Source organism: Eulemur rufifrons, chromosome 26, assembly GCF_041146395.1.
Source record: "Eulemur rufifrons isolate Redbay chromosome 26, OSU_ERuf_1, whole genome shotgun sequence".
NCBI lineage: Eukaryota > Metazoa > Chordata > Mammalia > Primates > Lemuridae > Eulemur > Eulemur rufifrons.
In genome coordinates this window covers 3,450,182-3,471,062 of record NC_091008.1, presented here as the reverse complement: position 1 = coordinate 3,471,062, position 20,881 = coordinate 3,450,182, and the positions used below count along the sequence as shown (strand labels likewise).

The 20,881-nt window shown below is 42.5% G+C and overlaps 1 protein-coding gene across 1 annotated transcript; it reads right to left on the bottom strand.

The window, feature by feature from the left end:
- Positions 1-6,872, bottom strand: TIFA (TRAF interacting protein with forkhead associated domain). The gene is made up of 2 exons (XM_069459173.1): positions 6,730-6,872; positions 1-1,295 (listed from the first exon to the last, which is right to left on the bottom strand). Exon 2 carries the CDS (start codon positions 1,275-1,277, stop codon positions 702-704), a length of 576 nt encoding a protein of 191 aa, XP_069315274.1. The 5' UTR covers positions 1,278-1,295; positions 6,730-6,872; the 3' UTR covers positions 1-701.
- Positions 6,873-20,881: the final 14,009 nt, after the last annotated feature.

Genomic DNA, 20,881 nt, shown 5'->3' with positions numbered 1-20,881 from the left:
TTCATGTATACATTAAAATGTATACAATTTTAAAATTGTATACAGTACATAAAAATCAAACATCAAATTTGGTAAGAAAATAATTCTAAACACAGTGGTTCTTTAAAATGTTTACATATTGGTTTTGGATGCTGAATACAGACAGACAGAACTGACATCTTAGGAATAAACACTCTACAATGCTATGGAAAGGTATTATTTCTCAAACAGGTCTTCCCATACTCAAACCACAGTGACACACAGACACTAGTCCAGAACGCATTCCGGGACTCGGGTCCTGCAAGTACCAACAGGCTACAAACCCCAGTAACAACCTGCTTGGAGCCATGACCTTGAAAACCAGTGGCTGCTGTGAAATGGCGTGACCAAACCCAGAGACGGTTCCTTACAAAAACAAAAACAAAATATAGGACGAAAATCAAGCAGAAAGAGAAAATAACATAACCTTATTTTGACAACACTATTTTATCACAAAGGATTTCTTTTTTTTTTTTTTTTTTACATTAACCCTCACAGGTTCGTTACAGATCCAAGAAGGCAACAGGTGACTAAGTTGATGACTAATATAATTTACAGACTTTAAAATGATAAAACAAAATCCCAGATTTGACAGCCTAACAGATGACTGTAATTTACTGCACTAATAAACTCCCAGTACGCAGTGTCTATAAAGCATCTACAGAGCTCTTCATCCGTGTTTCTCATCTCAGACCCCGTGCGCAGGATTCGTTTTCATCCATTTCTTCGGGAGAAGAGCTTTGGGTGGAACAGGAAGAAAAACTGCCGTACTCGGGTATGGGAGTGTGCAACGGCCAGTTGTTTTCTTGTAAGAGAGAGATTGAAGAAAAAATCAGCTGCGTCTCAAAATAGTCCAGTGACTCTCCATCTTCCTTCTCCATCAGGAACTGAAACTCCCCAAACCTGACCATGCACTTGGAGGGCAGGTCCAGTTTATTTAGGTAGCCCAGTTCTCTATTGTCAACGATCAGGCTGGCCTTCTTACTCATGTTTTTAATTTCAAAAGACAGAACGGAGCTGTCGAACTTTTTAAACAGCTGCAGAGAAAACTGAACTCGGGAAACCTGTTTGTCCTGAAAAGTATAAAGACAGACCTTAGAATTTCGGCCGAAGTTCACCACTACGCTGGAAGGGAGTTTCTGTCGGCTACCGAAGTTTATCGATTGAAATATTCCACTTTCCAGCTGCCCGGGATGGTACACGGTCATCCGGAGACAGGTTAATGTCTCTTCTGTGTCCGCATCTTCAAAGCTGGCCATAATGTGCACAAGACCCCCCTGCGATAATTAAAACCACAAAATTAGTTCCTGCCTATACTGGAGGCATTGAGAGCTTTGATCCTAATATTCCGCTGATCACCTTCTGACAGGTGATTTATTTAGACCTTAAGAAAATACATAGAATACTTTAACTAGCAGATATATGAAATCTTACATCAAGAGCCCTATGAGAATTGGTGTATTACCTTTTCCCATCTCTTTATTTTTCATTTCTAGTTTTGATTATAAAACCATGCATACAATCTGGACAATAACAAGGAATGATCGTTGACGATAAAATTATTTGGGGCAAGCATACAGAAACCTCCAGTTCCTTTCTCATTTAAATAGAGTAGCTTGGGCCCAGAGAAAACAGGACAGCTGTGTTTTAAAAAGAAAATCAGGAAATAAAAAATCCTTTTTGGTTTGAATACTCTCAGAGGATATATACATAAAGAAAACCTAGAGTTTATTTATTACCATTAGTTGTATTACAAATTGTGAAACCTGGTCAAAGAAATTTAATAGTTATAAACAAATAATTGCAACATTTATCCTTTAAGTCTTCAATTAGATTTCTAATAGGTAAATGATTAAAAATAATAAATGCTTTAAATGGTTATTTTATTTTATAATTTTAAAATTTAGACACTACATACTTTTAAAAAAATAAATCTTCACAAGGTAGTTCTAAACATCATAGGCTGCACTGGTACTGGAATTGTTTCTTTTTATCAGTGGTTCCTAATGACTGGGTGGACAAACCATCCTTAACCACCAACAGCAAATCTAACTGCCATTAACTGCGTTGCTCTGGAGTGGCTGGTCCTGAGCTGCCCACCACCTACGCTTCCCTACATAGATCTTTGATAATTGGTGCAGTATTTAAAGGCATATAACAGGATAGGAGAATTAGTTCCTAACACTTTTGAGCAGTTATTCTGACATGGAACTGCTATTTGAAAACTAATTTATCTTTTTAAAATGACATGCACATGATTTAAAAATTCAAACAGTCATAAAGGATTTAAAAAACATGTCTCTCCTCCCCAGCCCACTTTAACTCTTTGTCTTCCTCTCGTGGAGTCAATCATGGTAGAAACTGCTTTCATCTTTACAGAAATTTTCTTTACCGAACAAAGCATAACTGTGCGCACTCACACACACACACACACACACACACATACACACACGTCTCTCTACAGAGAAAAATTTCCTTACACAAACAGAAACATAGTGTATTTAGCTCTGGATCTTGCAATACATAGGGGTGGGGTTTTTTCCCCTTATCTGCATATATAAGTATACCTCATTCTTTAACAGCTGCATAGAATTCCTTTTACTTTAGTGCAGTGATAAACTATACAAGTACAAGTGCTACCCGCATTCCTCAGGCGACCCTCGCATGTTTGTGCTATTGGACTCTGTCTGCTTATATTAATTTGGGGTTTGGGGGTCAATAGTCTTAAGTGAGGTTAATCTGTACTTTTATGGTTTTTTTATTTGCCATCCATATTAGATGTTGGTATCAAAATTATGCTGACCTGAAAAAAAAAAAAAAAAAAAAACCCAACCAGAATTTCCCAAAATTTCCTTTCTATGCTTGCTGCTACTTACTTTTAAAATACAATATTTCCTTGGGTTTTGCAAGGTTATGCTGCTAAAAATCAAACTCGCAATTTATTCAATTATTCAACAAATGGCAAAGCGAAGTAACATTTCTATTGATTTGGAAATGCATCCTTAATTTTAAATTTATATCCGTAATATATTTTTTGAACATCATTACATCCTATCGCACCACGCAAGCGTCGGACAACAGATGTCTAGCTATATAAGCGGAAAAAGTGACAAGAACCCTCAAAATCTCCGGCCAGGAGATGGTAAGGTTTACCAGTAGGTGGTAAAACCTACTGTGAAACCAAAGCCAGCAAGAATGAACACACAATGAGTAGGACCGGTTAATCCATCCTATGTTGTGATTTGAAGACACTTTAATTATGATAATAGTCTCATTATTCCAGAAGCAGACGGCAGAAAAGAGAATAATTGTAATAAGTCATGGGAGGATGCAGTTGGCAGATGACAAGCAAAGGATGTGCTGTTGACAAGAGCCTAGAAAAGCAGAGCAAGAGTCCCCTGGTCATCTCCAGCTTGGTTCGGGGTTGGCGGCCATCATTCTAGCTCATTCTTGCACTTTGGACAGTAACAGCTCCGCATGGAGAACCGGATACAAAGAGTCGTTTGGTAACATCCAAATTCTGTGTGTCCTTTACATAAACTGTTAGCTTATAATTCAGTCTTTTGAACAAATCCACCACTAAGAAAAGTTTGTCCCATATAGGCTCTTATACCTAGTCCCCAGGGCAAATATATTATCCACTATAAGGGGGAAAAAAAACGGGCATTCCGGTTTGTAAGTCACCGGCTATGAGAGTCTTGGAGTGAATCAGTCCTCAGGGTTGGAGGAATCTCAGGGTTCACGACTGTGACTCCGGCCACCAACACTGAGGTGGACTGTATTACTGTAAAACACCCCAGGCCTATCCCCGCCGATCCTGCCCTTTTAAAATGCTGATCCACCCCCCGTTAACAACCATAAATGGAAGGGACACAGAAACTTACTTCCAAGCAGAAGCCTAAAAGCCCCCGTGTGGTGCCTTCCCTCTGTCCCTTGCCAACCAGCAGCCCCCAAAGGAGCAGCTCAGCCCGGGTCCCAGAGGGAAGGCCCAAAGACAGATGAATAAAGGACATATCACATGAGCAAGAAAATCAACCCTTCTGCCTGCGAGCCACCGAGTGTATTACAACCAGCAGGACACCAGCCTAGGGTCTAGTGTTGGGGACAGACATACTCGGTTAGTGCTGCCTCGTAGAAGGAACAGCTCTGAAGCACCAGGTCACTGTGAATATCACTTCTTCCTACAGCCTGGCTCTATAAATGTTCGCACGGACCTAGCACTCAGGAGTAGTCGAGGCAGGTCTGGGGAGCACCCAGGTTGAATAAATCACGGTCTCTGACCTCAAGGAACTTAGAAACTAATCGATTTGTCAGACCCCAAAGCCACAAGGTCCCTCTGCAAAGTGGCCTGAATCCCTGGCATTTCAGAGTGGTCAGCAGAACAACAGACACTAACAAATAACTGAAATTATTATTTAAATGTATTCATTTAAAATTGGTAGACTTCAAAAAAATCACTGGCATGCAGGTGTTCAAAACGGCTTTTTTGAAATCTGTTAGTCACACGTTATCAAAGAAACTGAAGAAGAATGAGGTTATATAGGGATAAGAGTGGTTATTTCTGGAGCGAGAAACTGGGGTCCGGGGTAGGAAGGAGAGTTATTTTTCACTGCACACTCGGTACCTTTGGAATTTTATACCATGTGCACCTGATAGCCATTCAAACATGTAATAACTATTTTCCTTACAAAATCACAAACCATCTCACTTTTATGGCATTGAATGGAGCTGAGGGTTGGCAAAGTATCATCATAGTGGTAAACTGTGATATCTGACGTTAAAAAGTTGTAAAACACTGATGATGTCAGACAAACAGGAATGTCTGTATTCACAAAGGAAGTGTAATAGGTAAATAAATATAGAAATAAAAACAGGTGCGCGGATGGGCACAGTGGCTCATGTCTATAATCCTAGCACTCTGGGAGGCCGAGGCGGGAGGATCGCTCGAGGTCAGGAGTTCGAGACCAGCCTGAGCAAGAGTGAGACCTCCATCTCTACTAAAAATAGAAAGAAATTAGCTGGCCAACTAAAATATATACAGAAAAAATTAGCCAGGCATGGTGGCGCATGCCTGTAGTCCCAGCTACTGGGGAGGCTGAGGCAGGAGGATCGCTTGAGCCCAGGAGTTGGAGGCTGCTGTGAGCGAGGCTGACTCCACGGCACTCTAGCCCGGGCAACAGAGTGAGACTCTGTCAAAAAAAAAAAAAAAAAAAAGCAGGTGCGCTACCAGGGGCTTTGCCTCTGAAGCACAGCACAGAAGGCCTGGGTGCCACATTCTTGAATGTCCAGCTCTGTGCCGGACACCGGGAAGTATTCATGTCCTGGGAGGCTGAGAAGAGAAGGGTCAGATTCAAGCGAAGGCTCCTAAGTCCTTTCAGGGAAGGAAGAGGCGGTATGTGTAGAGGTGTTGCCTGCAAACAGCACCTCCACCTCCCACCCCTGCCCTGCCACACACGGACACACACACACACGCACACATGCACACATACACACACGCACACACACGCACACATACACACATACACACACACACACGCACGCACGCACACATACACACATGCACACATACATACATGCACACACACAAGCTCTAAGGTCCTGCAAAGCCACGGTAGAGACATATCACCCTCGCCTTGCAGAAGGGTGTTTGGTCTTCAACTGTCATGTCCTAAAAGGAGCCAGATGTCTGAGCAGTTTCACAGAAAGTTGGGTGGCCCTGGGTGACCAAATGCAGCTCATGCTCTGTTTTTTAAAACAAGACTGACTGCCGGCAATACTGGAGTTTGCTCTGGACAATGTATCAGGGAAGGTTCCCCTCCAACACTTTCACTTTCATCCCCCCCATGTCCCCTCCCGGGTCCCCCCACGGATGTTCTCGAGAGACAGTCTGTCCTTGGGCGTTTGCAAGTGCGAAGTTTCTGTTCTTCCCAGCTGGCTTTTCTCCCTAACCAACCGCAACTCTGCGCGAACACGAGGGGAAGAGGAACTTGGACGCAGAAGCGAGACACAGTTCACCTCCGGCCTCACCCCTGTCGACGGTGTCACCCTGCAGGGTGGCTTCGACGACATTTGTGAACTCTTGCTCTGTAGAGAGCTGTTCGGCAGAATCAAAACTTACTAAAGTCACAGGTCTTGCAAAAAAAAAAAAAAAAATTGGAGAAAACCAAACACCGACCTTAGGGGAAAGCTGGGCGTTTGTCGCGCGGGTGTCGTCTTTCGCCCCCTCCGTCCCCTGGGCCTGACACCCGAACGCGCAAGTCCCACCCCCCGGTGGCTGCGGACGTCCGCCCTGAGGTTCCCAGCGGACGTGGGAAATTCCTCCTTTCGGTCTGAAAGCCTGAGAAAGTGCCAGAAAACAACGGACGATGCCATTTCTCCTAAGGAACCAGCCTGGAGCGAGGACAGCCGCGCCGCTGGAAAAACCTTTGCAAAGGACACAAAAGTACAAAGACGACACCCGCCATCGCCAGTGTGTCCTCTCGGTGCCCCCCTCATTTATAAATATTCATGTATGTTGTAAAGCCAGGGTCACGCTGTCTGTGATTTTGGGGGTCCCCTTAGCACACCTGTGAGCCGAGCCACCCGCAGCGGCGGGCGACGGCTTTGCGTGCGACACCCCGAGACCTCCTGGACGAAGCCGCTCTCCTGGGGGACAAACAACGAAGGGACAGTCCCCACTGTCTCCACCCCCGCCCGCCGCCCCGCAGGTACCTGCGCTCGGGGGTCCGGGAACCTTCCAGAGCGGCTTTGCTTGCCGGGCTCAGAACCGGGTTAACCGGGACGACCAGGCGACAGCCAGGCGACCGCCAGGCGGAGGCTCGGGTCCCGCACGGTCACCGCCCCGCGCCCGCGCCCGCGCCGCTGCTCCGCCGGCCCCGGTGTGAGCCCAACAGCGCGCAGGGGGGACAGAGTCAGGAAGGGGGCGTGTCGCGACCGAGCGGGGACGCGCGGGGACGTCCCGCCCCCGGCGGGCTGAGCGCGCTCCGGCGCGGGGACTTTGCGCAGGCGGCGGCGGGGCGGGCGCCGAAGTTTCCAGACCCCGCCAGCCCCTCGCTGGCCTCTCCGCGCTCCCCGACGCGGTGTGACCCGCGGGGCAGCGACAGAGACCGCACCTCCCCGCACAAGTGGCCTCTCCGCGGAGCACGTGACTGGCGAGCTGGGTTTTGCACGGAAGGGAACTGGATCTCTTCACCATTAAGGGCGACTTTCCCCCCAAAAGAGAGTGACCCTGGGGCGGGGACAGGAGGGGCGTGGAACTAATTTTCAGGTGACTCAAGCTAGCCAGGTGCGTCGCATGCAGGAGCTCATCTAACCCTCAGAGACCCAGAGTGGGTCCCCCTTACAGATGAATAAACTGAGGCCCAGAGAGTGGTTAAGCATCATTAGGCGCAAAGAGCAGGCGCAGGATTTGAACCCGCTTCAGGCTGTCCCGCCCGTGTCCCCCGCAGGCCAGGCGCCTCCTCCCCTGCCGCATCCACCCAAGGGGACTTCTCACGCCATACCCAGGGTCTGGGGTTCCGCAGAAGGTTCCTGAGTAACCTTCTGCCCCGGGGAGAAGGTTCTGGATGAAATACAGAGGCGAGAGCCTAAAGGTAACAGGTGTCAGAAGGAGATGCGAGTGTGGACCTTGTATTAAGAAGAGAAAGGATTGAGACCAGATGAAGGAGGACAAAACTTGGCTCAGGTCTTAGTGACTCACTTCTGCGTTTGGAAAACCCAGTGCTGGTGGGTGACAATGAACGAGAAGCCCCTCATTTGTTCCTATTCTGTCCTTGAGTCAGGAGAGCTGCATGTCTGTGGTCCAGGTTCCCTGGCAATAAAATGACATCGATGCCTCGCCTGATAAAGTCCTGCGGGAGAGGTCAGGTTTGGACTCTTGGGAACAGCAAGCATGAGGAAGGAAGGGTACACCTAAAAGTGAGGTGGATTCCTGGAAGGGCTGCAATTTGGTTCATTAATCATCAACGTTTACTATTTCTTTTCGGGAAGAGAGACAGCCCGGAGTATCTTCTTTCGCCTGAAGAACCTCAGAGCAGGTGGAAGATAAGACCTGCAATTCGACAACGCCTGTGAACTCGTGCAGTAAAATAATATTACCAGAATTGGAGTTTCCGATCTCTGATCTTTAAAATGAAATCCAATCAGCTGTGAAAATGTTTTATAAACTGCCAAGGACTATAGAAGTAGGGCGTTATTAATAATACTAATAGAGAAAATGGCAACAATTGCTAAAATTCAAGGTGCTGGAGATTGTTGTATCTTTCTTTGTTTCACTTAAGGTTTCACTTAACTTGATTTTCTAAATGGCCCAAAATGAGACTTTAAATAAGCTCTTCCTTCTATATTAGGATCTAATCTCGGTAACAGTTGGCTTCCTCTGACAACTTCTTAATGGACCTTAAAACTGAAAGTGGCTCGTGGAAAATGAGAACCAAGAATGTTCACTTGACAATTTCTGGTCCTTACAGGTTTGAGGGGTCGCTTGGTCATGGCTAGAATTGCCTGTCTCTGTTATTTCCTTTCAAATAACAGGCATGGACATTCCCAGCCATCTGGCTTCCAAGACTTTTTTTTTTTTTCTTTTTTTTTCCATGGTGATTAGGAAAGGCGAATTGTCCTCACCTGACGTAGGGGCCGGTGTCTTAAGCCCAAGACTTCTTGAAAACTGACAAAAGGCCCAGAAAACTTCTAAAAGCTTGGATAGGGCCAGAGCCAAAAAGAAACGTGCTTATTTCTCCTCTACTTTCAAATTTATCGAGCTTTCTGAACATCACCGGGGGACATTTATAAAAGAAGCAATTTGAAATCACTCATATCTAAATTAGGCAAAGAAATTTGTGATATGTGCTTATTTACTGTGTCCTTTTGTGTAAAACCATGAAAAACAGTTATTTTCAAATGAAGAGATTATTTTACAATCTTAATACAGATTTTACTTGTTTTCTTTCTATTCAAGGTCAAAGTTTAAACAAACATAGTAACGGGAGCTTTCCTAGAAAAACATTTGCCATTCTTTAATAATGAAAAATGTCTTTACTGTTAAACACAGTAGGACTTTTAATTATGCAGTGAAAAGCTACTAGACATTTCAGGAAGGAATTTCTACAAATATTCTCATCTCAGGCTATGATTTATCTTAAAACAGGCAAATTACTAAAGTCTGAAAGTACTTCGGCCAAAGTAACATCAGGTGGAAGAAATATTAACGCTTTCAGCATGTGCTACCATTTCAAATCTGTTGATGAAAATTAGTTGCTGAAAATCAGTTTTGAAGCCCTCTCATTTGAAGGTTTTCCTTTTGAAAAGGAACAAACAAAGTTGCTTTTGGTTTCAATGTGATTGTGTCATTTTGACAAATCCATCCTTTGGTCCTGAAGTGGCCTTAATCTGTGAAACTTTCTCTTGCACTTAGAACTACTCATTTTTATTTCCTGTGACTGTAGACTATAAGTATTAAACATTCTTAAAGATTGAGTTGTACGTTACAAATACTATTTATTTATAATTGATTAAAAAGACAAAAATAATATTATATGTGTGTGTTTATACATATTTTTAAACAGGGTCTCGCTCTGTCACCCAGGCTAGAGTGCAATGGCATCATCATAGCTCACTGCAACTTCAAACTCCTGGGCTCAAGCGAGCCTCCTGCCTCAACCTCCCGAATAGCTGGGACTACAGGTGTGTGCCATCATGCCTGGATAATTTTTATTTTTAATTTTTTTAGAGACTGGGTCTCACTGTCTTGCTCAGACTAGTCTCGAACTCCTGGCCTCAAGTGATCCTCTCACCTCAGCCTCCCAAAATGCTAGGATTACAGGCATGAGCCACATCACCTGGCCTAAAACGATATATTTTGATGAAAATTAAACAGTAAAATTTATTTAAATGCATTTCTCAATGAGATTTATGGAGTGTTAAAAAATTAGTTCATGGATGAATGTTACTTATAGCTACAATAAAATAATCTTCTACAAAAATGCATATATAGAAGAAGAGAGAAACTGTTTACATAAATAAATAGAGATAGAAAGAATTTTGTGATAGCAAGGCTATTGGGTTATTTGAACTTTTTCTAAGGTCATATATTACGAATTACATAGTGATCTAGCACAAAAAAATGTTTTGCATGGTCTAGCTGCTGACTACTTATTTCCTGCTATTTTGTTAGAAACCATTCAAACTGCCAAAGGATTTGTTACCCAGTCATTCATTCTCTCAGTTTCTGGGAAGTATCCTAAAGCCTTTACCAAAATGTATCAGATAACAATCTGATTATTAATAACAATTAATAACAATCTGTTATTAATGAAACCTGTTACTCCTTCACTTTAGAGGAAACTTCGTTCAGGTTCAGAAAGGATTGAGAAAATTAAAATAATATTGTTAGCGTCAATAACTTTTCTAATAAAATATATTTTGATAAACAGTTTTAAATCTTCTCATGTACTTTTGGTGGTTTTTTTTTTTTTTGGCAAAATTTGGAGCTGCGGATTTGAGTTGTTCAATTGAAGAGCAACGTGCATGATGTGACCCAATGTCAAACGAACGAGCCTCATCAGACTTTCTATCAGAAAAGTGCTAACTTGGTTTTGCAAATCAAACAGACCTGGTAATATGTGTGTCTCTGTGACAAGCTCACTCTGCACTCTGAGAGCACAGAATGAAGCTTTAATGCGAGTTTGTCTTTTGATAACAGAGCAAAACAATGTCATGTTCATTGTGTCTTACTGACTTTCTCTTTTCTTGGTTCTCAGGGGAATCTCCGTTCTTAGCCCAAATAAGAAATTTTTCTTGCACTTTCCTTAAGAGGAGGAAGTTTTCTGGAGTAATACAACTCCCAGAATACCTTTCAGCAAAGCAGTTTCCCAAAGGGGTGTGTCTTGTGGTTCAAAACTGCTGAAAGTCCCGGCGTTGAATTACACAACCATCCTCTCAGACAGGGATGGGATTTTTCTTTCAAATTTCTACTTCCTGAAACCGAGGCTGTTTATGAGAAACAGTGTATTTCGGAGAGGTTGTGCTATAATTAACTGTTGGCAGAGTTAGATTTGCTGGCCTGAAAGTGTTTTTCCTCCTCTTCGAGATAAAAGTGAGTATCAGTCTTTAGATGACAGAAAGCAGGAGATGGTCTAATGGATGAGGAAGTGTTTTCTGGAATCGTAGATTACATAGACAGGTGGACCCTGTTTCCGCCTCCCGATCTTGTCTATATTTAAAGAACTTTAGAGCTCTAAGAAGAAATTCCCCAGAAAAGGGAGGGGGGTGGGGGGCCGGGGTAGGGGGAGAGTGGGGAGAGAGGAGGAAGGGCCACCTACAATGGTAGCCCCATTTATTCTGAAAAGGAGAAAACGAACCAGTTTTTTTATAAGGTTTTAATAAGAAAATTCTTAAGACACTTAAGACTAGACCATTCTGGTCTAGTCACTGAATCGAGATGTTTGATTAAAGCATTAAAGGATTGTTGGGATTATTTATTTGAAAAATAATATTCCTAGGGCTTTTGCCTAGAACATACGATATTGATGATAGAAGCTGGCACTTTTATGGCCGTGATAATAGAAACTAGCACTTTATGATGACATCAGTAATTTTGCCAGGAAACAGATAGATAAGGCGCTAGAATTACTCATCACCCGTGGGAAGAACTGACAGGAATTCTGGGCACAGAGACACGTTGTTTACAGAGGAAGCATCTAGAAAGATTAAATTCCTTCGTGTGTCTGTTTAGAAGAGTGCTTTCATTAAGAAAGTTCGGTGTTTGAAATTAGGGCTCTGGATGACTTTGCAAAGCCCCAAATGAAAACGTTTAACATCGTTTGGGATTTGCAGGTAGGGGGAGGTACAAACAGAGGCAGGCCCAGAAAAGAGGATTTTGTGCCACGGTGTGATGGCATCTCTGTTCGTAATACTTGCTTCTGTCTCCCTCTAGGCCTTTTATTTGCTTTTTAATTAGTGTTACTAATACTCTTATAAGAGATCTCCGATGGTGAGGTTTCTCTTCTTTATGGCAGAACTATTTCAAAAGTCTAAGGAGAAATCTGAAACCCCCTTTCCTCTTTAAGGGAGGGAGGAAACCAAAAGACATTTGTCCCCAGAGAAGCACCTTGGACAGGAGCTGGTCTCCCTTGATGTGACATTCCTCTTTCTTGTGTAGCTAAAGTGATGGAGAGTGATGATAACTTCTCCACTCTCATATGGAGCTCAGGTGCACGGGCTTCTTCCTGTTTATTCTCTTATCTGGACATCTCAAATAGCGTACATGCAGCTGGGCGCGGTGGCTCATGCCTGTAATCCTAGCACTCTGGGAGGCCGAGGCGAGAGGATCATTTGAGCTCAGGAGTTCGAGACCAGCCTGAGCAAGAGCGAGAGACCCCGTCTCTACTAAAAAAATAGAAAGAAATTAGCTGGACAACTAAAAATATATAGAAAAATTTAGCCGGGCATGGTGGCACATGCCTGTAGTCCCAGCTACTCGGGAGGCTGAGGCAGGAGGATCGCTTGAGTCCAGGAGTTTGAGGTTGCTGTGAGCTAGGCTGACACCACGACACTCTAGCCCAGGCAAGAGAGTGAGACTCTGTCTCAAAAAAAAAAAAAAAAAAAAAATAGCGTGCATGCAACAATGCTTATGACATAATGCAAGAAATAAAGAGTAGAGATTATTCCTTGTTCTGTTTGTTCTCTAATTATAACAAATGTCTCTGTGTTTAATGTCTTTTTCTTAGCTAGAAAGCTCTCCGAAATCAGGAATGGATTGAAATCTAATGAGCACAGACTCTGGGTAAGTTTTCTTTTGAAACTTTTGAATGAAGTTATTTTTTCCTAATTACATAGCAATACATAGCCACTGTAACAAATAGAAAAAGAAGGGGAAAATACTGGAAAAGTGCCACCTAGAGGCAAACGCTCAACGTTTTGTTTTTTCTGATTATGCTTCATCAATTTTTCTGTATTATGATGGCGTACACGTAACATCAAATGCGCCATCTTAGCCATTTTTGTGTGTACATTTTAATGGTGCTAAGTATATTCATTCACACTGCTGTGCTACCGTCGCTACCATTCATCCACAGAACTCTTTTTATCTTACACAATGGAAACTCTGTGCCCATTAAACAATAATTTCCCCTTTCCCCCTCCCCTGGCCCCTGGCAACCACCGTTCCAATTTCCTTGTCTATGAATCTGACTACTCTGGATACTTCATAGAGGTGGTATCACATGGTATTTGTCTTTCTTCCCTTAGCATAATGTCCCTAGGTTCATCCATATTATAGCATGTGTCATGATTTCCTTCTTTACTGGGCTGAATAATATTCCATTGTATGTATATACCAGTTTTGTTTATCTGTTCACCCACCAATGGCCACGTGGGTTGCCTCCACCTTTTTGCTATTGCAAATAATGTCACTATGAACGTGGATGTACAAGTATTTCTTAGAGTCCCTGCTTTCAATTCTTTTGGGTATATACTAAGAAGTGGAATTCCTGGGTCATATGGTAATTCTATTCTTAAGTTTTTGAGGGACTGCTATACTGTTTTCCATAGCAGTGGCGCCATTTTGTATTCCCACCAATAGTGCACAAGAGTTCTAATTTCTCCACATCCTCCTCAACATGTTATTTTCTATTGTTGTTGTTTTTTTTTTTTTTTCTTGGTAGCCATCTGAATAGGTAGGAGGTAGGATCTCATTGTGGTTTTCATTTGCAGTCCCGTAAGTGACGATGAGGACCTTTTCATGTGCTTGTTGGCCATTTGTGTATCTTCTTTGGAGAAATGTCTATTCAAGTCCTTTGCCCTTTTTAAAATCAGGTTGTTTGGTTTTCTGTTGTTGAGTAGTAGGTGTTTATATATTCTAGATATTAATTCCTCATCAGATATATGATTGGCTAATATTTTGTCTCATTCCATAGGCTTTCTTTTCACTCTGTTGATTGTGCTCTTTGATGCTGTTTTTCATTTTGATGTAGTCCAATTTATCCATTCTTTCTTTTGTGACCTGTGCTTTTGGTGTCATCCAAAATGTCATTGCCAAATCCAATGTCATGAAGTTTTCTCCCTATGTATTCTTCTAATAGTTTTATAGTTTTAGCTCTTACGTTTAGGTTTTTGATCCATTTATTTTTATTTTTATTTTTATTTTTAGAGACAGGGTCTTACTGTGTTGCCCAGGTTGGTCTCAAACTCCTGGCCTCTAGCAGTCTTCCTGCCTTGGCCTTCCGATCCCGTGGCTGGGATTACAGGTGTGAGCCACTGCACCTGGCCTCTTTGATTCATTTTGAGTAAAATTTTGTATAAAATGTAAGGGTCCAGCTTCATTCTTTTGCATGTGGATACCTGGTTTTCCCAATACCACTTGTTGAAAAGACTGTCCTTTCCTCATTGGATGATCTTGGCACTCTTGTTGAAAATCATTTGACCCGTATGTGATAGTTTATTTCTGTGCTCCTTATTCTATGCCATTGGTCTATGTGTCTGTCTTTATGACAGAACCACTGTTTTGATTATTATAACTCTGTAGTAAGTGTTGAAATCAGGAAATGTAAGTCCTCTAACTTTCTTCTTTTCCAAGATTGTTTTAACTATTCAGGGTTTCTAGAGATTCTATATGAAACTTAGAACAGATTTCTCTGTTTCTGTAAAAATATGTCAGTGGTTTTCAATGATTTTTTAAAGAGTTGCTATCATGCTGTATGAATAATTTTAATATTTTTCTTTTTCTTAACATTATTATATATTTATACCATTGCAAAATAAAGATGACTTCTTATTATTCAAACACTGCATAAATATTATTTCAATGACTACATAAAGGAAATGTACAAATGAAGAAGAACTGAAAGCTTTGAAAATATTATGCCTCAGGCTGGGTGCGGTGGCTCATGCCTGTAATCCTAGCACTTGGGAGGCTGAGGAAGGAGGATCGCTCAAGGTCAGGAGTTCGAGACCTGCCTGAGCAAGAGCAAGACGCTGTCTCTACTAAACATAGAAAGAAATGATTTGGACAGCTAAAAATCTATATATAAAAAATTAGCCAGGCATGGTGGCACATGCCTGTAGTCCCAGCTACTCAGGAGAATGAGGCAGGAGGATCGCTTGAGCCCAGGAGTTTGAGGTTGCTGTGAGCTAGGCTGACACCACGACACTCACTCTAGCCTGGGCAACAGAGGGAGACTCTGTCTAAAAAAAAAAAAAAAAAGAAAGAAAGAAAGAAAGAAAGAAAGAAAGAAAGAAAGGCAGGCTTCAGAAAAGTGGTATAATAACCTAAGCATTGAAAACTGAGGATTTCATTAGATAAAAATGGGGAGAAGAGCATTCATTCATTCATTCCTGGGCCCATCCACGCACCCACATTGGGCTTCGGCCATGTGCTGGTTACGGCATCAGATGCTGAAACATGAAAAACCATGAGCGAGACCCTGGTCACCCGCGGGGGTCACAGTGTACTGAGACACTTAAGTAACTGACTGATGACAGAGCATGTGGCAGTCTCTGCCACGGGATTGAAAACAAAGCACTGGGGACACGATTCCAGGGTACGAAGGGCAAGTTCACAGTAGCAGAAGCTACCCTGAGGGTAGGTGGTGGCGGGCATGGCAATTGGACCCTCTCTGCTGAGCTCAGGAGTTTGAGTTTCGCTCTGTAGGCAGCAACAAGCCAGCTGGAGTTTGTTTGTTTGTTTTCTTTTTTTTTTTTATTTCATCTTATTGTTATGGGGGATACAGAATTGCAGGTTACATACGTTGCCCATGTACTGCCTTTCCCCCCAAGTCAGAGGCCAGCTGGAGTTTTTAAGTGGGAAAGCGACAAAGTCCAGCTTTTTAAGAAGCTGTCTGGCAGCAGGGGATGCATAGAGTATAGACAATTGAGAGAGGAACAGATGGCAGGAAGACCAGCCTGGGGGCGAGAGGTCCAAACTGAATATGGAGATAGTCTGCAGTAGGGAGCAAGAAGCCACATGTGTGAGGTGAGGTTGGCAGACTTTGTGGTCTATAGGCGTGTGCCGAGATTAAGGAAGGAGACAAGAGAACAACATGAACAAAGGCTTTGACCATGTACATGTTCAGAACCACCACACTATCTGCAAGCAAAAAATTCCAATGAGCATTTAATAAACAGATAAGCCTCTTTTGAATATCAGCATTTCTCTTAACATTTAACCATTTTAAAATACTTTAAGAATTTGATCAATATTTTTTTCCTCGCACAGTTTAAAACATACCCTGCCATGCTATTTATACTCTTAGTTTCGTTTGCAAGCTCTTCCTCCACAATAGTCCAATGTAAGTTTTTTGTTTGTTTGTTTGTTTGTTTGTTTTTTTGAGACAGAGTCTCACTCTGTGGCCCGGGCTACAGTGCCGTGGTATCAGCCTAGCTCACAGCAACCTCAAACTCCTGGGCTCAAGCGATCCTCCTGCCTCAGCCTCCCCAGTAGCTGGGACTACAGGCATGCGCCACCATGCCCGGCTAATTTTTTCTATATATATTTTTAGTTGGACAGATAATTTCTTTCTATTTTTAGTAGAGATGGGGTCTCGCTCTTGCTCAGGCTGGTCTCGAACTCCTGACCTCGAGCGATCCTCCCGCCTCAGCCTCCCAGAGTGCTAGGATTACAGGCGTGAGCCACCGCACCCGGCCAGTCCAGTGCAATTTTTATCATTGCTATATTGAAACATCAGACTTTGAGACAGTAGATAAGTGAATTTTTCCTACGATGAAATTAAAAAAGATTAATGGATTTTTGCTGAAAAAATTCAAAACAGGTAATTGGTTGGGTGAACACTCTGCATTGCTATTTTAATGTTTCACAAAAATTTTCCATTTCCCCAGGTATTACTAAGTCCTGTAATTTATGCAGACCTTTTTTTGTTCTGTAGAGTGTCGTATTTGTTGTCATCAATAAGTAAAAATAAAATCTAGTTAAAAGTGGTATTGCTTATAAACGTACTGCTAAATGCCACCAGAAGAGGGCAGCAGTGAGGTGCTAGAAAGAAGAACTAATTTATAGGCTCTGAAATAGCAGAAAAGCATTAAGACCTAGTGTCGTGTGAATGACCGCAAACATTTGTCACTGCTGGCATCCTAATTAACATCCAGAATTGACTTATTTTCTGAGCCAGAAACTATGATGTGAACATTGCCACAAAGTTTTCAGAAAATCCGATGTACTTGGAATGCAACAAAGTATTAGTAATAGATTTGTGGAAATTTCTGGTAAGATTGATGAAGACTGGCACACGAGGAGAAATTCTGAAAATTCTACATTAGTCTGAAGGAAAAAAGATTAGAAGATGAATTAAAATGAAGCATGTTGTTTCTTGTCACTTCAAGAGTGTAGACAGAGAATTTGATAAAGACAATAAAAGGGGCCGGGCGTGGTGGCTCACGCCTGTAATCCTAGCACTCTGGGAGGCCGAGGCGGGCGGATCGTTTGAGCTCAGGAGTTCGAGACCAGCCTGAGCAAGAGCGAGACCCCATCTCTACTAAAAATAGAAAGAAATTATATGGACAGCTAAAAATATATAGAGAAAAAATTAGCCGGGCATGGTGGCGCATGCCTGTAGTCCCAGCTACTCAGGAGGCTGAGGCAGGAGGATCGCTTGAGCTCAGGAGTCTGAGGTTGCTGTGAGCTAGGCTGACGCCACGGCACTCACTCTAGCGTGGGCAACAGAGCGAGACTCTGTCTCAAAAAAAAAAAAAAAAAAAAAACCGACAATAAAAGGTATCTTATCTTTTTTGAACATTAGCAATGTTCAAAGCAGGCTGGAATAAAACAGACATTTCCAGCTTATCAACAGTAAGCAGTGCATAGAATTAAGCAAGTAAAAGAGGTTGCCCAAATTCAGCCTATATCTGCTTTTATCAACATTTAACAACAACAAATATTTTTTGAGCACCTAGTATGTGCTGGAAATTATTCAAGGCACTGAGGCTGTAGAAGACAAACACATTCCCTGTCCTCTTGGAGTTTACATGATGGGGGGAAGACGGACATTAAACAAAAGTGCACAATTCATTTGTTAGTTACAAGTTAATTGTTCAGTAAATGGTATTATTGGGATTGTTTGTGCTTTTTGTACCAAAAACATTCATGAGAAGTATATTTCTATGTTAACCAGAAGCGAGTGTATCAAATATGGCACTAAAACACTGTTACCTTTTTAACATAAATCGCTGAGGGGTGGGGGAATGTAAAAGGAGAGTCTAGTAACTACCTAAGCAGACAGTAGCTATGCAGCAAGTAGCGATCAATTGTGGCATCTATGGACAGTTCGTAGTAGCATAAAATCCCTGAATAGGAGGCACGTGTTGATGCTCACATGCAATCTTTAAAAAAGTCTTTAAAAGCAATTTGTAAACCATTTGACCTGTAGGTGGCGAACTTGGATAGGGAGACTCCAAAGCAATGACCATCTAGAGAAGAGAGCAGTGGTTTTTGCTTTGTTAAAGAGATAGCTAAGTAAAATCCATACGTTCATAAACTCTATTCATGACACCAAGCCCAGAGGATTCTTTGCTGATACACCGGGTTTCTTCTGAAGGGACTGTCAATCTGTCTGCTGAAATGAGTCCACCCACCCCCTGGGCAGGCATGCGCACTGCTCAGGGACCAGAAAGCATTGGCTTCTGGAAAAAAAAAAAAAAACATTTTGGCTGAGTGTTCACACTGGCTGCTAGTCACTGATACAAGAGAAAGGAGTATCAAGTAGGAAACAGCAATAGCTTTCTTGGAAGTCTCCTGAGAGGTACAGAAATGTTACTGTATCAGAATATGCGTATGTAACACTATGTAATTATCTGAACGCATTCTGCATGTCCGAAGTATCCAGTGCACGGCTTTAGATCTGATAAATAATTATATCCTTCCTTGCTAGCTTGTTGCCACTGTTGCGTGTTTGTTCTTTGCACTCCCCAAGGCAATCCTTTAGGGACCAATTACCGTCTTTTATTGACATCATTCCACTGGCTGATGGAGATTTCTAGCACGCCACGCTGCGCGTTCAGGACTCTTAAGGGAGCTCTTTGGTACTTTCACAAAATCTATGTACCCTGCTTGAGCAACACTGCTTTTTTCCTTAAAATTCTACTTTGCAGTACTTGTTTTGTCGTTCCAAGACACAGCTACGTATATGTTGGCTTTGTGAGAAAACCAGTGTGACTTTGCAAAACTGTGCCCGCTCGTGCTCTGGCCTGAGAGGTTTTGTTGGTTCTTTCAGCTGTGAAAGAGCCCAGCAACTCACCCATCATGATAGATTGATGACCTTTTGCTGCATTAGAAAGCAGGGTCACTGTCCCCAAAGAGCCTCTCGGTTTGTGGGTCAGGTGAAGGGACATCGCTGGGCTTCCATGGTGCCTCTGCGCTGTCATTTGTCACAGGCTGTAATTATCTACACATTGACGTGGCCACAAATGTGCGCTCTGGAGTGCAGGAACTGGCTGTATTCATCTCTTTATCCTTGGCATTGTGCCTGACATATAGTAGGTACTTAGGAAAGCGCCGAATGGGTGAAAGGATAAATATATATATGCAGTTGGAGAAGAACAAGAAGGCAGGAAGAAGGAAAGATGAATCTCGAAAACCGAAAGAGGAAGCTAAGCCAACCACTTACGGGCAATTGTGCCTATTTGACACAAATATTACTCCTAAAGAATAGAAAAAGAGAAAAGATGAGTAGATCATGTCCAGCCCAATCTATGTATTTTTACCAAACTCTCGAGAGGCTGACTAATAACTAAAATGCTAGTTTACCGATTCCAGTGAAGAACACATCTTTCCAAAGAGTACGAAGTTTGTGTTCACTGACAGCCCTTGCCCACATCCATGTGTTTTACGTCTTTATTTCAAAACAAAGAAAGTTCACATCTCACGGGATGAGGCAATTTTGGACGTTGGGTGGCTTCTGAAAGCCATGAGGCTGCAGTTGATCTAATACATGGTAAATCTAAAAGGGTTTAGAAAATGATGAAATTGTAAGATGTTCTCGGATATTAAGACACCCATTGGTGACAGGCAGACTTCAGGGGACGGGAGCGAGGAACAATCAGAAATTGATTCGGGAAGGCAAATAAGAGCGGCAGCATCTTACCCCAAAGTGTCGCCCATGGGGATTCCAATGGGGCATCTGCCATGAAATAAAAGCTATGGTCAAGGACACGAGGACATGCACAGTATGGGGGGGACAGGACTGTCATGTCGGTACGCAGTAAGCACTCAATAAATGCAGGTTGAATGAACAGGCCATTGTGTGGCCGAGCTGCTATTGGCAGCTGTGAACTGCTTCACCAAAGGCAGGGCTTATTTATTTACTTATGTATTTACTTAAGTGCATACAAAAAGGAATCTAAGCGTCATACACTGTTAAGGTGAACATAAACCAGTGTAGAAAAAATGAAAAATGCTGATCAGAGACCATGTAGAATACAGACAGAAAGCAACGTCCTGGAAATCTGAGGTATCATGAGAATAGAACTTACCAGAAGCTCTGAACTTCCTGAAAACCAAATGGAAAGAGACCTGCGCTGGATTGTCCAGTTCTCATCAGCCGATGAAGGGAAGTGTGGAAATTCATTCACAGATGCCGACTTATTCTTGGAACTTAATTCTAGGAAGAAGTCATTGCATCTTATTTATTTATTTATTTTATTTTATTTTATTTGAGACAGAGTCTCTCTCTGTTACCTGGGTTAGAGTGTCATGGCATCTGCCTAGCTCACAGCAACCTCCAACTCCTGGGCTCAAGCGATCCTCCTGCCTAGGCCTCCTGAATAGCTGGGACTACAGGCATGCGCCACCATGCCCGGCTAATTTTTTTCTCTATATATTTTTAGTTGTCCAAATCATTTCTTTCTTTTTTTTTTTTTT

Coding starts and splice junctions, on each gene's coding strand:
- TIFA (XM_069459173.1), bottom strand. CDS start 1,277: ATGGCCAGCTTTGAAGATGCGGACACAGAAGAGACATTAACCTGTCTC.